Genomic DNA, 15,612 nt, shown 5'->3' with positions numbered 1-15,612 from the left:
CTGACGCTGCCGATGTGCAGGGCGGGGCTGTTGTTCTCGCGGACGAACAGGGTGTAGGACGTTTGGGTGAAGGCGGGGGCGTTGTCATTGACGTCAGAGACCAGAACGGTTGTATTGTACTCGGTTTTCAACCTGGGGGTCCCCAAGTCAGTGGCGGTGATGGTGATGTTGTACTCGGCTCTGCTTTCTCTGTCCAGCGTTCTCTCTGTTTCCAACGTGTAGTAATTATTAACGGAAGATTTTAGCACAAATGGAAGGTCTTCCGGGATAGAACACATCATCTTTCCGTTGTCCCCAGAGTCTCTGTCTCGTATACTAAAAACCATAACCACGGTCTCCGGCGTATTTTCTGGGATTGGACTGGTAAGTGATGACACAGTGATTTCAGGAGCATTGTCATTTACATCCATCACCTGAATTCTGACTGTAGATTTTCCAAAAAGTCCTCCCCCATCTGTGGCTTGAATGATCATTGAGTATGACTCAATTGATTCAAAATCCAAAGGTGCTGTTAAAGTAATTTCTCCAGACTTTTGATGAATTTCAAATGTCTTGTGAATATCTTCTGAGGCATGGGAAAAGGTATAGGATAGTTCACCATTTGTTCCAGAGTCTAAATCCCAGGCTGAGACGGTCACAACCAGGGAGCCAAGGATGCTATTCTCTAGAATCTCCACCTCATAAAAAGCCTGCTCAAACTCAGGGGAGTTGTCATTAATGTCCACAACCACCACCCTGACCAAGGCAGTTCCAGACCTGGGAGGGGACCCGCCATCCAAAGCAGTGAGAATGAAACTGAGCTCCAGTTGCTCTTCATAATTCAGCGCCTTGTCCAGGACTAACTCGGGGTATTTTCTATTGTCTGGATTGACTCTCATTTTAATGTGAAAATGAGAGTTGGGGCTTATTGTGTAGCTTTTTACAGCATTGATTCCTACATCTAAATCCTTTGCACTTTCAAGCAAGAACACAGCACCAACAGGACTGTTCTCTGGGATTTCTAGGAGCATTTCTTTTTCCAAGAAGACGGGAGAGTGATCATTTATATCCCTGACCTGGAGCTCAATTTGTAAAAACTGAGTGGGGTTTTTCATTAACACCTGGAAATATAGTACACAAGGCTCGGTGGAACCGCAGAGCTCCTCCCGGTCTAGCGTTTCACTTAAGAGCAAATCCCCAGTGTGTGTGTCTAGCTGCAAACACTCTTTGTTATCATTAGAGACCACTCGAGCCCCACGCGAAGACAGCTCACTCACCTCCAGTCCCAGGTTCTTTGCCAAATTTCCTACAAAGCTTCCACTCTGCATTTCCTCCATCACCAAAAAGCGCCCTGGTTCAGAGCCCGCCTGAGACATTCCCAGCAAAACAAAGAAAAGCAGGACTTGCCTTATCTGCAGTGTGCCTGCTCCTCCGTTTTCCATAGCTTCTTTTCCAAAACCCCAAAATCTTCTTGCAGAATTGCCTCAGTGCCACTTGGTAGTTCCGGGAACTATACCTCTCATCTGTCCACAAAGTCCTCGGAAATCTACGGATTTTAACCCTGTTGAATGGCTTCTAGGTTGTCCCTTAAAGGATTGTTCTTTCTGTCTTCCCAATTCTCTGCCTGTACTGGATAACAGGGTCTTCAACGTCATCCAGGGTTAATTTTTTTCTTGGTATTATCCTGCAGCGCCACCATGCGTCTCCACAGATTTTCACAGTTTGAGGAACACTACCTAAATTTTGTTTTCATAAATATCTTTCAGAAGCAAATATTGTGTTTAAATAAATCCTTCTGTTTAAGTGATTAAAAATATATTCTATCTTCCATAATAATAATTTTATAATCTTTATAGTTTGTGACGATGTTTGTATTTGTTTTAAAGCATTTGTTCAATGTCTTTCCCCACTCTCCTCACAACCAAACATGCTCAGTTGTGGTGAATACAGATACGAGATGTGATTCCTGGCCCCCAGGAATTTGTAGTGTTTCTGAGATGATTGTAAGCCTGAAACAAGCCGGTTATAACCGATTGTTGAGCTGAATGAAATTTTATCAGTACTTGGCTTTCCTTAGGTGGTTAGGGAAAGGGAAGATCATCTCAGAAGTCCTTTCTGAAGTTATGAAACTGTATTAATGATGAGATAAGGCATATCTAGGTCATTGTGACAGAACAAAAAGGCATTTATGTAGATTCCCTTAATAGCAGTGAATTATGAACTGGTAGAAAATGAAGCAAGATATTGGGGTAGAACATGTTACGTAGACCTATCATTTATTTACCGTTTTTCATAATTTATAAAAAAAATTCATAAGTACACAAGCATAAACAAGTTAGTTTCATTTAAATCAGACTCTTACCCCTAAAGCTGGCTTCCCCCAGGTTCCCAAAATTTATTGGAGCCACAACTGTGACTGTTTTCTCTTTCGGCTCGGGAAAAGAGAGTCAGGGTCTATCCCTAAACATAGAACAAAAACCTAAAACCTAACTTTCACTCTGATTAGGCCAAGTAAAATCATGTGCCTGCCACTGAAGGAATAATTGTTTCAAGAGGTGTGGAATTATTGGTAGAGATTTTAGTCCTAGAATCTAAAGACCCATTTCTGTCCCTTACTTTGTTTTAATCCTGTCTGGGACCACCTCTTAAGCTTGGGATAGTTTCAGTCCTAGCCAGAGTACATTGCTGGTTCATAATGAGGGAGATTGTTTAGAATAGATGCTAAGGTCCCATCAGTGATGTTTACTATAGAAGGTCTTAAAGTGCACTAAGAATGGATGGAAGAAGGATCCAACAAGTCTGCATTTTAAAATGTTCAATTCAGGGCCGGGCGTGGTGGCTCAAGCCTGTAATCCCAGCACTTTGGGAGGCCTAGGCGGGTGGATCACGAGGTCAAGAGATAGAGACTATCCTGGTCAACATGGTGAAACCCCGTCTCTACTAAAACTACAAAAAATTAGCTGGGCATGGTGGCACGTGCCTGTAATCCCAGCTACTCAGGAGGCTGAGGCAGGAGAATTGCCTGAACCCAGGAGGCGGAGGTTGCGGTGAGCCGAGATCGCGCCATTGCACTCCAGCCTGGGTAACAAGAGCGAAACTCCGTCTCAAAAAATCAATCAATCAATCAATAAATAAATGAAATGTTGAATTCAAATAACGTCCTTAAGCTGGATATGTGGTTGAAACAGTAATTGGTATAGAAGGGTAAAAGTTGAAAAGTAGATGGATTGACTATACACAATTAACCTCTCTTCTTTTAAAATACGCACTGAAGTGTCAGAAAAATAATTAAAATGGTAGAAACTAACAAAGATTAAGAATGCGCAAGTGAACACACATATTTTTTCTAGGACAGAAAGCAGGTGGAAGAGCAATTAAGTTAGCAGTTTCAAAAATAGCCCCTGAAGTTCCTGCATTGAAGATACTCACAAGAAACACAATCTCATCTAAGTACAAGATTTGGAGGAGCCAAATGTATAAGAAGACTGAAGTCAGTTAAGGATGGAAAAAAGTTGTTAGTTGGAAGTATGTGTAGAGGATAATTAAATTCTCTATTCTTCTCATCATCCTACATAGACAGAAATGTAACTCACGGTCAGAGAATGGAAGGTTTATTCTCTGGAGAAATTTAATGGACTTTCTCTAGTTTTGGGGATCTAGATAGAGCTGAGCACAAGTGTGAGGTGTCAAACTGAAAATAGGAAGAGTAAGCAAACCTTTGCATTTTGCATGGTGAGACTTCTAGTCCCTTTCCATGCAATACTCTTAGATTGTAGAACACAAGATATATACCTGGCCCCCAGCCCACCCCACATAGTGGATATTCTAGAATTCTAACCTGGAGAATATGAAAGTCCCAAACAAAGACACAATTGATATTTGGGGTCTCCTAAGGTAATAGCCATATCCTAGCATGCTTATATTAGAATGAAACCCTGCCATCAACAGGTACTGTTCACTCAGAGTTGATTGTCAGCATTTTGATATATCATCCTTCTAAAATATGAGAAGATAGCCAAGGCATTTGAGGAAATGCCTATAACGTAACATAGACCAAAACTACCACCATCACTACCACCATGAAGAAAAGGAACAATAATACAGAAAGCAGAAGAAAGCTTTTGAAAATGTCTGATTAATATTCCCAGAGAAAGAAAATCTAATAAATGCTAATACTTATTTAGTATTTACTCTATGCCACTCATTGTTCTAAGCAATTCATAATGCATTTATCCATTTAATCTAAATAGCAACTGTATGAAGTATGTATTCCTAGTGTAAGGTGAAAAATAGGTTAGGACTTAAGTGCTCCTTACTAGCTGTATTGTCTTGGACAAGTTCTTAACTCCCCTTAGACTCACTTTCACTTTTACAGTGGATATATTATAACGATACTATATAATGCATTTTTAAAGAATAGCTTAATTATAAATGAAAGAAAATATTACATTTATAAATCTTAACAGGATACCATGAAAAACATTCAGAGAACCAAAAACAGCTCTTAAAAGTAAATATTCGTCAGTCATAAAGAAAAACTTAAATATAAAAGATTGAGTGATTAAATAAATTGTCCAAAAAATGGAACGAGAGGCAAAGATAAAATAAGAAAGGAAAAAAGGCTTAGAGTCTTATAGAGTCAACCTAGGAGGTCTAATATTTGACTGAGATTCTTATTGAAGTAAGAATTCAGAAAACTCATGGGAGAAATTACAAGTAAAACATACTAAGAAATTTTTTTTTAATTGTTTTTGTGTGGAGACAGGGTCTCACTATGTTGTCCAGGGTGGTCTCAAACTCATAGCTTCAAATAATCCTCCTGCCTCAGCCTCTCAAAGTGCTGATATTGCAGGTATGAGTCGCCATGCCCAACCAAAATTTCTCAGAAATAAATCTGATAGTCTGAACATTAGCCAAGGGGTCTAGCACACTGTAATTCCAGGTACTTGTAAAGCTGAGGCAGAGGAGCTGGGGGCTGCAGGATTGCTATGATTGTGCCTGTGAATAGCCACTGCATCCAGCCTGGGTGACACATTGAGACACTGTCTTAAAAAAACATGAACAGGGCATAGCCATATGACCAGATTAATAAATAAAGAACCAGTACTAAGGTATTTTCAGAAGACCAGGAGACTTTTTTTCAATGCTCGCAGAAAGAAAAAAGGGGGAGATCACATAAAAAGACATAGAAATCAGAATGGAATCAGTCTTCTGAACAGTAAAGGAGCAGTGCATTTGAAATCTGAGGGGAAATTATTTTCAACCTAGAGTGTTATGCTCAAACTATCAAACTAGCTAAATGGGAAAAAAGAAAATAACACAGCAAGCTCTCAAAAAGTTTTACTTCCTCTGTATCAATTTTAATGAAGGTATTGAGAGATGTGCATCAACAAAATAGGAGAATAAACTAAGAAAGAAGAATATGTTGGATCTTGTAAAAGAGGACCAACAAGGAAAATATTTTTAAAGTCCTAGGGTGACAGCCTGTAGCGCAATCACTATAAATGAAGCAGAGATCTGGGTGAAAGATCACCAAGAAATAAGCATAATTAATAGGTATCTGATGTATTTGTATATTTTGAGAAGAAAGAGATTCAAATGAGAGAATGTAAGGAAACTAATAGCAGTAAATGGAAAATTATGTAAGTACAAAACAATTTTCAGCTCTAGGAAAAATGTTTTTCAAGAAAGGAAATGGAACCACACTACACTAATGTGTATTTTGAAAAAACCTTAGCAATATGGACACTATTAGTTTAACTTAAAGAAAAAAAAAAAAAGCTAGGCTGGGCATGGTGGCTCATGCCTGTAATCTCAATAGTTTGGGAGACTAAAGCAGGTGGATCATCTGGGGTCAGGAGTTCAAGACTGGCCTGGCCAACATGGTGAAATCCCACCTCTACTAAAGATACAAAAATTAGCAGGGTGTGGTGGTGGGCGCCTGTAATCCCAGCTACTCGGGAGGCTGAGGCAGGAGAATCACTTGAATCCAGGAGGTGGAGGTTGCAGTGAGCCAAGACCACGCCATTGTACTTCAGCCTGGGCGACAGAGTGAGACTCTGTCAAAACAACAACAGCAACACACCAAACTGTAACAATTCTATTAGGAGAATAGGAGAAAGGGAAAGGGAATGTGCATTGTTTATATTAGTTTATATTAGTTGGAAAGAAAACCTTTTTAAAAAAATCCATAGCAAGGCCGGGCGCGGTGGCTCAAGCCTGTAATCCCAGCACTTTGGGAGGCCGAGGCGGGTGGATCCCGAGGTCAAGAGATCAAGACCATCCTGGTCAACATGGTGAAACCCCGTCTCTACTAAAAATACAAAAAATTAGCTGGGCATGGTGGCGTGTGCCTGTAATCCCAGCTACTCAGGAGGCTGAGGCAGGAGAATTGCCTGAACCCAGGAGGCGGAGGTTGCGGTGAGCCAAGATCGCGCCATTGCACTCCAGCCTGGGTAACAAGAGCGAAACTCCATCTCAAAAAAAAAAAAAAAAAAAATCCATAGCAAGAAATGATTAAAGTATAAAATGGAATATCATGATATAACAGTAAAAACATATATTTAGAAGTATTGAGGTAATTCTAGAGGAAGCCACTCAACAGAAGCAGACTGGAAATTAAAGAGAATATTGTTTTTCTTTCTTCCTTTTTAGGAGATGGAATCTCACACTGTCACCCTACCTGGAGTGCTATGGCAAGATCTTTGCTCACTGCAACCTCTGCCTCCCAGTTTCAAGTGATTCCCCTGTCTCAGCCTCCTGAGTAGCTGGGATTACAGGGGTATACCACCACACCCAGTTAATTTTCATATTTTTTAGTAGAGACAGGGCTTCACTCTGTTGGTCAGGTTAGTCTTGAACTCCTGACCTCAGGTGATCCGCCCACCTTAGCCTCTCAAAATGCTGGGATTACAGGTGTGAGCTACCCCATCCAGTCAAGCCACTGAGCCCACCCTTGTTTTTCTTTATAACCTTTAGTTCATCTGATTTTTACATTTGAAAATAATGAAATGAATTTACAAAATAAAAGGAAAAGTGAATATTTTTCCAACAGTCCACCAATATTCTTACCCACAGATTCTCAGAATGTTTTAATATTTCTATTTATGTTCATGCAGTTTATTACATTTTGTATTATAAGACATGATCTGTATACATAAGCATTAAAATATTAGCCAAGTAAGTGTAGTGTATTTAAGAAAATAATACAAGCACAAAGATATTAATGAAATTTAATATTGATCACAAAATCATATTTAATTTACCGTGAGCACATTAATAATGAAATGATGTATGATTTAGAACTAAACAATGGGGCTTTTAAAATTAATAAATACAATGTTAGAATAAGGTTGGGAGTGCAGATATGACTTCTTCCATGAAGGAAGTACAATACACAGGTGGTTAGGATCATAGGATGCAGGTGGTGAAAAATACTAGGAGAGGCTCCGTGTGATGGCTCCCACCCATAATCCCAGCCTTTTGGGATGCCGAGGCAGGCAGATCACTGAGGTCAAGAGTTACAGACCAGCCTGACCAACATAGTGAAACCCCATTTCTACTAAAAATACAAAATTAGCTGGGTGTGGTGGCACGCCTGTATTCCCAGCTACTTGGGAGGCTGAGGGAGGAAAATCACTTGAACCCAGGAGATGGAGATTGCAGTGAGCCGAGATTGCGACATTGCACTCCAGCCTGGGCAACAAGAGCAAAACATTCTCTCAAAAACAAAAACAAGAACAAAAACAAAACAAAAATCATAGGAGAAAAATAAGAACGCAGTTTCTAGAACTAAAAATAATAAGTAAATTATTGTACACTTGAAAAGGATCAAAACCTTAAAATCATTCTTTAATTGGATACTATCTGTTAATTAATACAAAAAGTATTGACAATGTTATTCACAATAATATGCAATACTTGAAAACTGAAACTAGGCCTGGCGCGGTAGCTCACCCACCTCATCCCAGCACTTTGGGAGGCCGAGGGGGTGCATCGCTTGAGCTTTACAAAAAATACAAAAATTAGCCAGTCATGGTGGCACACGCCTGTAGTCCCAGCTACCTAGGAGGCTGAGGTGGGCTGATCGCTTGAGCCCAGGCGGCAGAGGTTGCAGTGAGGCAAGATCATGCCACTGAACACCAGTCTGGATGACAGAGCAAAACTCTGTCTCAAAAAGAAATTAATTAATTACAAAATTAAAAATACAATTAATTGTATTGCATAACATAACTAGTTTAAAACTAAATAATATTAATACGGTTAAGTAAAACTTAAAAAGTACATGAAAATGTTAATAGCATTCTTACTAAAAATTAAATTCAAAGCTATTTCGAAAGGTGGGATTTTCTTCACTATTCTTCCCAGGACCCTTTGCCTGCATATGAGGGATAACTGGTTTTAGGAACCTGAACTCAGTGGTCCCAGAACCTCCTGCCAGACACACCTCGTACTGGTAGCTCTGGGACAGGGTCCCGGTGCCGCTCACGTCCACCAGGTGCCCTGGAAAGGGACCCTCGGGCACCGAGCAGCGACCCACCGAGGCCGCCCTGCTCCTCCTGCACAGCCGCACCACTACGAACAGGAGCACCGAGAACAGGAAGAGCGACGACACCGAGGCCAACGCCACCACCAGGTAGACCGTGAGCGAGTCGGCCTGGGCCGGGGCCGGGGCCGCCTCGGGGAGCGGCAGGTAGGGCTGGGAGAAGCCGTCCACCAGGAGCACGTGCAGCGTGGCGGTGGCCGAGCGCGGAGGCTTGCCATTGTCCTTGACCAGCACCACCAGCCTGTGCTTGGCCGCGTCGCGCTCGCTCAGCAGCCTGGCGGTGCGCACCTCGCCATTGTGCGCCCACACGCCGAACAGCCCGGGCTCCGTGGCCTTGAGCAGCTGGAACGACAGCCAGGCGTTCTGGCCCGAGTCGCCGTCCACCGCCACCACCTTGGTCACCAGGTAGCCCGGCTCGGCCGCCCGGGGCACCAGCTCGGTGCAGGGCGCGGAGCCGTTCTGCAGCGGGTACAGCACGAAGGGCGAGTTGTCGTTGGCGTCCAGCACCAGCACGCGCACCAGCGCCTCGCCGCTCAGCGCCGGGGAGCCGCGGTCTGTGGCGCCCACGCGGAACTCGAACGCCTGCAGGGCCTCGTAGTCCAGCGACCGGAGGGCGAACAGGTGTCCGTTGTCCGCGTTGATGGAGACCAGGGAGGCCAGGGGCACGTGCGTGTCCTGGGGCGGCAGCAGCGAGTAGGTGACCTGGGCGTTGGTGCCTGAGTCTCTGTCTGTGGCGCTGACGCTGCCGATGTGCAGGGCGGGGCTGTTGTTCTCGGGAACAAACAGGGTGTAGGAGGTCTGGGTGAAGGCGGGGGCGTTGTCATTGACGTCAGAGACCCGCACGGTTATGTTGTACTCGGTTTTCAACCTGGGGGTCCCCAAGTCAGTGGCGGTGATGGTGATGTTGTACTCGGCTCTGCTCTCTCTGTCCAGTGGTCTTTCTGTTTCCAACGTGTAGTAATTCTCAATTGAAGATTTTAGCACGAATGGAAGATCTTCCGGGATGGAACAAACAATTCTTCCGTTTTCTCCAGAGTCTATATCTTGGATACTAAAAACCATAACCACGGTCTCCGGCGTATTTTCTGGGATTGGACTGGTAAGTGATGACACAGTGATTTCAGGAGCATTGTCATTTACATCCATCACCTGAATTCTGACTGTAGATTTTCCAAAAAGTCCTCCCCCATCTGTGGCTTGAATGATCATTGAGTATGACTCAATTGATTCAAAATCCAAAGGTGCTGTTAAAGTAATTTCTCCAGACTTTTGATGAATTTCAAATGTCTTGTGAATATCTTCTGAGGCATGGGAAAATGTATAGGATAGTTCACCATTTGTTCCAGAGTCTAAATCCCAGGCTGAGACGGTCACAACCAGGGAGCCAAGGATGCTATTCTCTAGAATCTCCACCTCATAAAAAGCCTGCTCAAACTCAGGGGTGTTGTCATTAACGTCCACAACCTCCACCCTGACCAAGGCAGTTCCAGACCTGGGAGGGGACCCGCCATCCAGAGCAGTGAGGATGAAACTGAGCTCCGATTGCTCTTCATAATCCAGCGCCTTGTCCAGGACTAACTCGGGGTATTTTCTATTGTCTGGATTGACTCTCATTTTAATGTGAAAATGAGAGTTGGGGCTTATTGTGTAGCTTTTTACAGCATTGATTCCTACATCTAAATCCTTTGCACTTTCAAGCAAGAACACAGCACCAACAGGACTGTTCTCTGGGATTTCTAGGAGCATTTCTTTTTCCAAGAAGACGGGAGAGTGATCATTTATATCCCTGACCTGGAGCTCAATTTGTAAAAACTGAGTGGGGTTTTTCATTAACACCTGGAAATATAGTACACAAGGCTCGGTGGAACCGCAGAGCTCCTCCCGGTCTAGGGTTTCACTTAAGAGCAAATCCCCATTGTTTATGTCCAGCTGTAAACTCTGTTTCTTATCCTTAGAGACCACCTGAGCCCCCCGCGAGGACAGTTCTCTCACCTTCAGCCCTAGGTCGTTTGCTAGATTGCCTACAAAACTCCCGCTCTGCATTTCCTCTGCCACAGAAAAGCTCCCAGTTGCAGAGACTGCCTGAGACATTCCCAGCAAAACAAAGAGAAGCAGGACTTGCCTTATCTGCGGAGTGCATACTCCTCCGTTCTCCATAGCTCCTCTCCTGTAAGCTTCTTGCAGAATGGCTTTAGTTCCGGGGAATGCGTTTGACCTGTTCACAAAATCATCAGACGTCTAAGGATTTTAACCCTATTGAATGACTTTTAGGTCACCCTCTTGAAGGCTTGTTCTGTCTTCTGATTTTCTGTGTGCACTGGATGTCAGTGTCCACAACGCCATCCAGTAGATCTTTTTTTCACGATATTATCCTGCAGCGCCACCAAGTGTCTCCATAGATTTTCACAGTTTGGTGAAAGCCACCTAAATTCCATTCTCTTTTACATCCTCCAGAAACAAATATTGTTTTATTCATTGTGTTCAAGTGATTACAAATATATTAAACCTTCTCTAATGATTGTTTCATATTCTCTTTAGTTTGATATGCTGTTAGTATTCACCTTAAAGCATTTATCTTTCCCCACTCTCCACACAACCAAACCCACTTAATTGTGTATACAGAAATACAAGATGTGATTCCTGGCCCCAGTGGTTTGTAATCTCTCTGAGAAGATTGGAATCATGAAACAACAATAATATTATTACGCTGAAAAAATTCCATTACTACTTGACTTCCTTAGGTCGTAAGGAAAAGGCAAAGTATACATGGGTCATTTTAGAAGCCCTTTCAGAGAATATGAAACTGGATTAACCATGAGATGGGGCATACTTTGATAGTTATGATAGCACTAGAAGGCATTCATATAGATTTCCTTGGTAGCAAGGAATTGTGAACTGCTAGAAAGTAAAGTAAGACATGGGGAGTAGAACATATTATGATAATTCTTGAGTTCCAGCTTCTCAAAAAATACTAAATACACAAGCACAAGCATATTAGTTTCATTTAAAGCAGGTTTATTCATAAGACTGGCCTCCCTCAGTTTCCCAAGATTTATTCTAGAAACAACTATGGTTACCTGCTTTCTTTTTCAGCTTAAGAAGAGAAAATGAGAGAGATTTTCTTCCTCAATAATAAACAAAATCTTAGCCCTCATTCTGATTAGACCAACTAAGAGCACTTCAGCCTGTTGCTGAAGAAATCAGTGTCTCAGTACATATAGGATTAAAGGTAGAGATTATAGTCCCAGAATCTAAAGACTCCATCTTTAGCCCTTTGTTTTATTCCAGTCAGAGATAACCCTTCAAACCTGAGGTGGTTTCAGTCCTAGCCAAAGTGCATGGCTGCTACATAATGAAGTAGATAGCTGGAATAGGCTGGAATAGGATAGTTGGAACCTACCAATGTTGTTCCTTATTAAACATCTCAAAGTACTCTCAAGAATGGAGGACATCTAAGAAGTCTGCATTTTTAAAATGATAAATTCGAATTACATTCATAAAAATGTGAACTAGATACATAGCTGAAAAATTATCAGTTCAGAAGAGGAGAACTTGAATAGTATGTGGATTGACTATACAATTCTCCTTTGTCCTTAAAGCCCCTCTAAAATGACAGAAAAGTAATAAAAAAGTATGCACTCACCAAGGCTAAGAATACATAAGTGAATACAGAAATTATCTGATGATAGAAAGCAGTTGAAAGAGCAATTGACAACAGTTCCAGGAAATGTCTAAAATAAATTTCCTGCCTTGGAAATACTAAAAATAAACTACTGGGTTTCCCCCACATAATCCTAGTAGGTACTAGACTTGGAGGAACCAGGTATATAAGAAGGCTGAAGTTAGGTAAGGACTTTAAAAAGAAGTTATTAGTTAAAAGTATATATATAGGATAGTTGAATTCTCTGGGCTTTTCACCATCCTACAAAGACAAGAAAATAACTGAGAGCCAGAGAATGGAAAGCTTATACTCAGGAGAAATTAGATTATATTCTGGAGAAATTATACTATCTCCAGTCTTGGAGATCCCAGGCAGAGATGAGTGAAAGTATGAGGTATGAAACTAAAGATAAGGAGATTAGGCAAAACATTGAATTCTGAATAGTGAGACTTCTAGCCCATGATACTCTCAGGTTGTAGAACAGAAGATATATGTCTGACCTCTTTTCTATCGAACCCTTAAACATTGAGTATTGTAGAATTCTATCCCGGGGAATATGAAAGGTGCAGATAAAGACTTACATCTACTGATATGTGGGGGTTTCCTAAGGTAGTAGCTCTATCCTAGCATGGTTACATTAAAGTGAAGCCCTGTCATCAACAATCATGAAGGGTTGACTGTCAGCATTTTCTATGTCATCATTCATATATATAACAAGATAGCCAAAGATCATAAGACATTTGAGAAAATGCTTACAACAGGAAATAGAAAGACCAAAACTAATACTACTGCCACACACACAGAGCAACAGGAGGGAATAGGTATAATTCAGAAAACAAAAGACAGGCTTAAAAAATGTCTGATTAATATCCCCAGAGAAATAGAATGTAATAAGAGCTAACTTAAGAGCTGACTTATTCTAAGTTCATTATTCTAGTACCTCATGTATTTACCCAGTTAATGTTAACAATAACCATATCAAGTACATATTTATACCTGGAAGACAAACAATAGCTTAAGGCTTATGTGCCCCTTACTAGCTGTATAGACTTAGGCAAATTCTTAATTTCCCTGTGACTCACTTGGAATTTTAAAATGGGTACAATAATAACTCTTACTACATAATGCTTTTTTTTTTTTTTTTTTTGAGACAGAGTCTCACTTCATCACCAGGTGCCAGGCTGTAGTGCAGTGGCGTGACCTCAGCTCACTGCAACCTCTGCCTCCCAGGTTCAAGCAACTCTCCTGCTTCAGCCTCCCCAGTAGCTAGGACTACAGGCACGCACCACCACGCCCAGCTAATTATTTTGTATTTTAGTAGAGGTGGGGTTTCACCGTGTTGGCAAGGATAGTCTCCATCTCTTGACCTCGTGATCCACCCACCTCGGCCTCCCAAAGTGCTGGGATTACAGGCGTAAGCTACCACACCCGGCCTATAATGCATTTTTAAATAATAAATAGCTTAATTATAGGTGAGAGAAGATTTACATTTGCAAATTTATAATAGGATGTTATGAAAAACCAAAAGTGCTCTTAAAAATAAACATTTGTTACCCAAAAAGAAAAACTTAAATCTGAATATTTGATAATTAAATAAATTGCTTAATAAGTAGAACAAGAGACTGAAAGAAGAAAAATAACATAATTTAGAATCTCAGAAAGTCAACCCAGGAGGTCTAATACTTAATGAGATTCTGGTTAAAGTGAGAATGTAGAAAACTCAATGGGTAAATTATTAGTAAAACATTAAAACATTTCTCAGAACTTACAGTGAGAGTCTGTATGTTAACAGGGTATGCCTGCCTGACCAGATTCATAAATAAAATGCCTGTATTAAGGTCTTTTCAGAATACCAGGAGAAAGTTTTTCAATGCTTCCAGAGAAGGAGGTAAGAGAGAAGGACACATAAAAAGAGGTAGGCATCAAAATGGAGTCAGTCTTCTAAAGAGCAACTCAACACACAATAGTAAAAGAAAGCTTCAGCTTTCAACATCCGAAGGGAAATTAGTTTTAATCTAGAATTTTATACCCAGTCAAACTACACCGCAAATGAAAACAAATCAAACAAAAAAGATGTCTTCACAATGAAGAAAGGAAATGTAATTATAGTACAGCACACAAAGGCATATTCTGAAGCATTTAACAATGTAGATACTAACTACTAATTTAACTAAGAAGCTGTGACATCTATATTGGGAGAATAGGAGAAAAATAATTTGCAATGTTTGAATATGTTTGCTAGTTTGGAAATAAGAAAGCTAAATGCTTTTCTATTATACAAAGACATGATTCAAGTACAAAACAGTATCAAGATACAGTATTGTAAATGTATGATTTATAAATATTGAGATAAATTCAAGAAGAAACCACACTGTGGTAAGAAACTGGAGGAAGAGCTAATTCAAAAACTATGAAATGTTAGTAATACATAGTATATTTTTAATATATGATAATATGAAAATTAATGAAACTATTGTTTTTTATTCCAACCTTTAGGTCCTCTTGATTTTTAAAAATTTGGTAATTAAATTTGCAACATAAAAAATGAACATCTACAACAATCTCAAACACAAATTTCAAAATGTTTTTATTTGTATTCATTTTCATGTAGTTTATAATTTTGTTTCAATTATAAGGCATAGTTTGTTTTATACATCAGAAAAGATAACATAAGAAAATATTGGCCAAGTGAAAGTAGCATGCTTAAAAGATAATAAGTATAGCTATGGCTATTATTGATGTTGAATATTGCTCACAATATGCTTTGTTTCATTGTGTCATAAGCATAGCAACAGAGAAATATTTCTTTTTAAACGTTGTGATTTAGAAATAAATGACATGGTTTTCAAAAACGAGCATATAGAATATTAGAGTAAGTTTGAAAATGTACATATGCCTTCTTAAATAGAGCAAGTACACTATGTAGACAGAAGTCATTAGAGTCATGAAGAGCAAGATCTGAAATAAATCGAAATCTCTGATTTTTATGATGAGATATGATAGTAATTAATTGCTTAGGCAGTTTGAAATAATTAAAATCTTAACACTATTATTTAGAAACAAGTACTAATTAAATGAAACCTAGCATTTGTTAATGAAAAATATCATAAAACATTGTAAAGCCACAGGGATATCCTACTCTAAAATAATGCTTGAAGTTGCATAAAAACTTCAATTTCCGATTTAAAAGTAAACTAATCGCAATATGATTATATAACACACCAAAAGTACATGAAACTATAAACAGACTTTACTGAATATTAAATCCAAAGCTATTTCGGAAGGTGGAATTTTCTTCACCCTTCCTCCTGGGGCCCTGTGCCTGAATATCCGGGATAATTGGTTTCAAGAACTTGAACTCACTGGTCTCAGAGCCTCCTGCCAGACACACCTCGTACTGGTAGCTCTGGGACAGGGTCCCGGTGCC

At 40.4% G+C, this 15,612-nt stretch overlaps 3 protein-coding genes across 3 annotated transcripts in view; all 3 read right to left on the bottom strand.

Annotated features, from left to right (window-relative positions):
- LOC116531624 (protocadherin beta-12-like) overlaps positions 1–2,792 on the bottom strand; it is a 44,474-nt gene extending 41,682 nt beyond the window's left edge. The window contains exon 1 of the mRNA XM_032250503.1: positions 6–2,792. Coding sequence (XP_032106394.1) covers positions 6–1,421 — 1,416 coding nt within the window. The 5' untranslated portion in view covers positions 1,422–2,792. The remainder of the gene's footprint in view (positions 1–5) is intronic.
- A 5,460-nt stretch (positions 2,793–8,252) lies between these two features.
- On the bottom strand, positions 8,253–13,331 carry LOC116531593 (protocadherin beta-11). The gene has a single exon (XM_032250491.1). The coding sequence runs from the start codon at positions 10,679–10,681 to the stop codon at positions 8,288–8,290; it is 2,394 nt and encodes a 797-aa protein (XP_032106382.1). The 5' UTR covers positions 10,682–13,331; the 3' UTR covers positions 8,253–8,287.
- Positions 10,716–15,612, bottom strand: part of LOC116531622 (protocadherin beta-7) — a 30,961-nt gene continuing 26,064 nt past the window's right edge. Inside the window, exon 2 of the mRNA XM_032250502.1 lies at positions 10,716–10,739. Within this exon, the coding sequence (XP_032106393.1) occupies positions 10,716–10,739 (24 nt within the window). The remainder of the gene's footprint in view (positions 10,740–15,612) is intronic.

The sequence above is a fragment of the Sapajus apella genome, unplaced genomic scaffold (assembly GCF_009761245.1).
Source record: "Sapajus apella isolate SASKATOON/1434 unplaced genomic scaffold, GSC_monkey_1.0 scaffold71, whole genome shotgun sequence".
NCBI lineage: Eukaryota > Metazoa > Chordata > Mammalia > Primates > Cebidae > Sapajus > Sapajus apella.
This window is presented reverse-complemented; position numbering and strand designations above follow the sequence as displayed.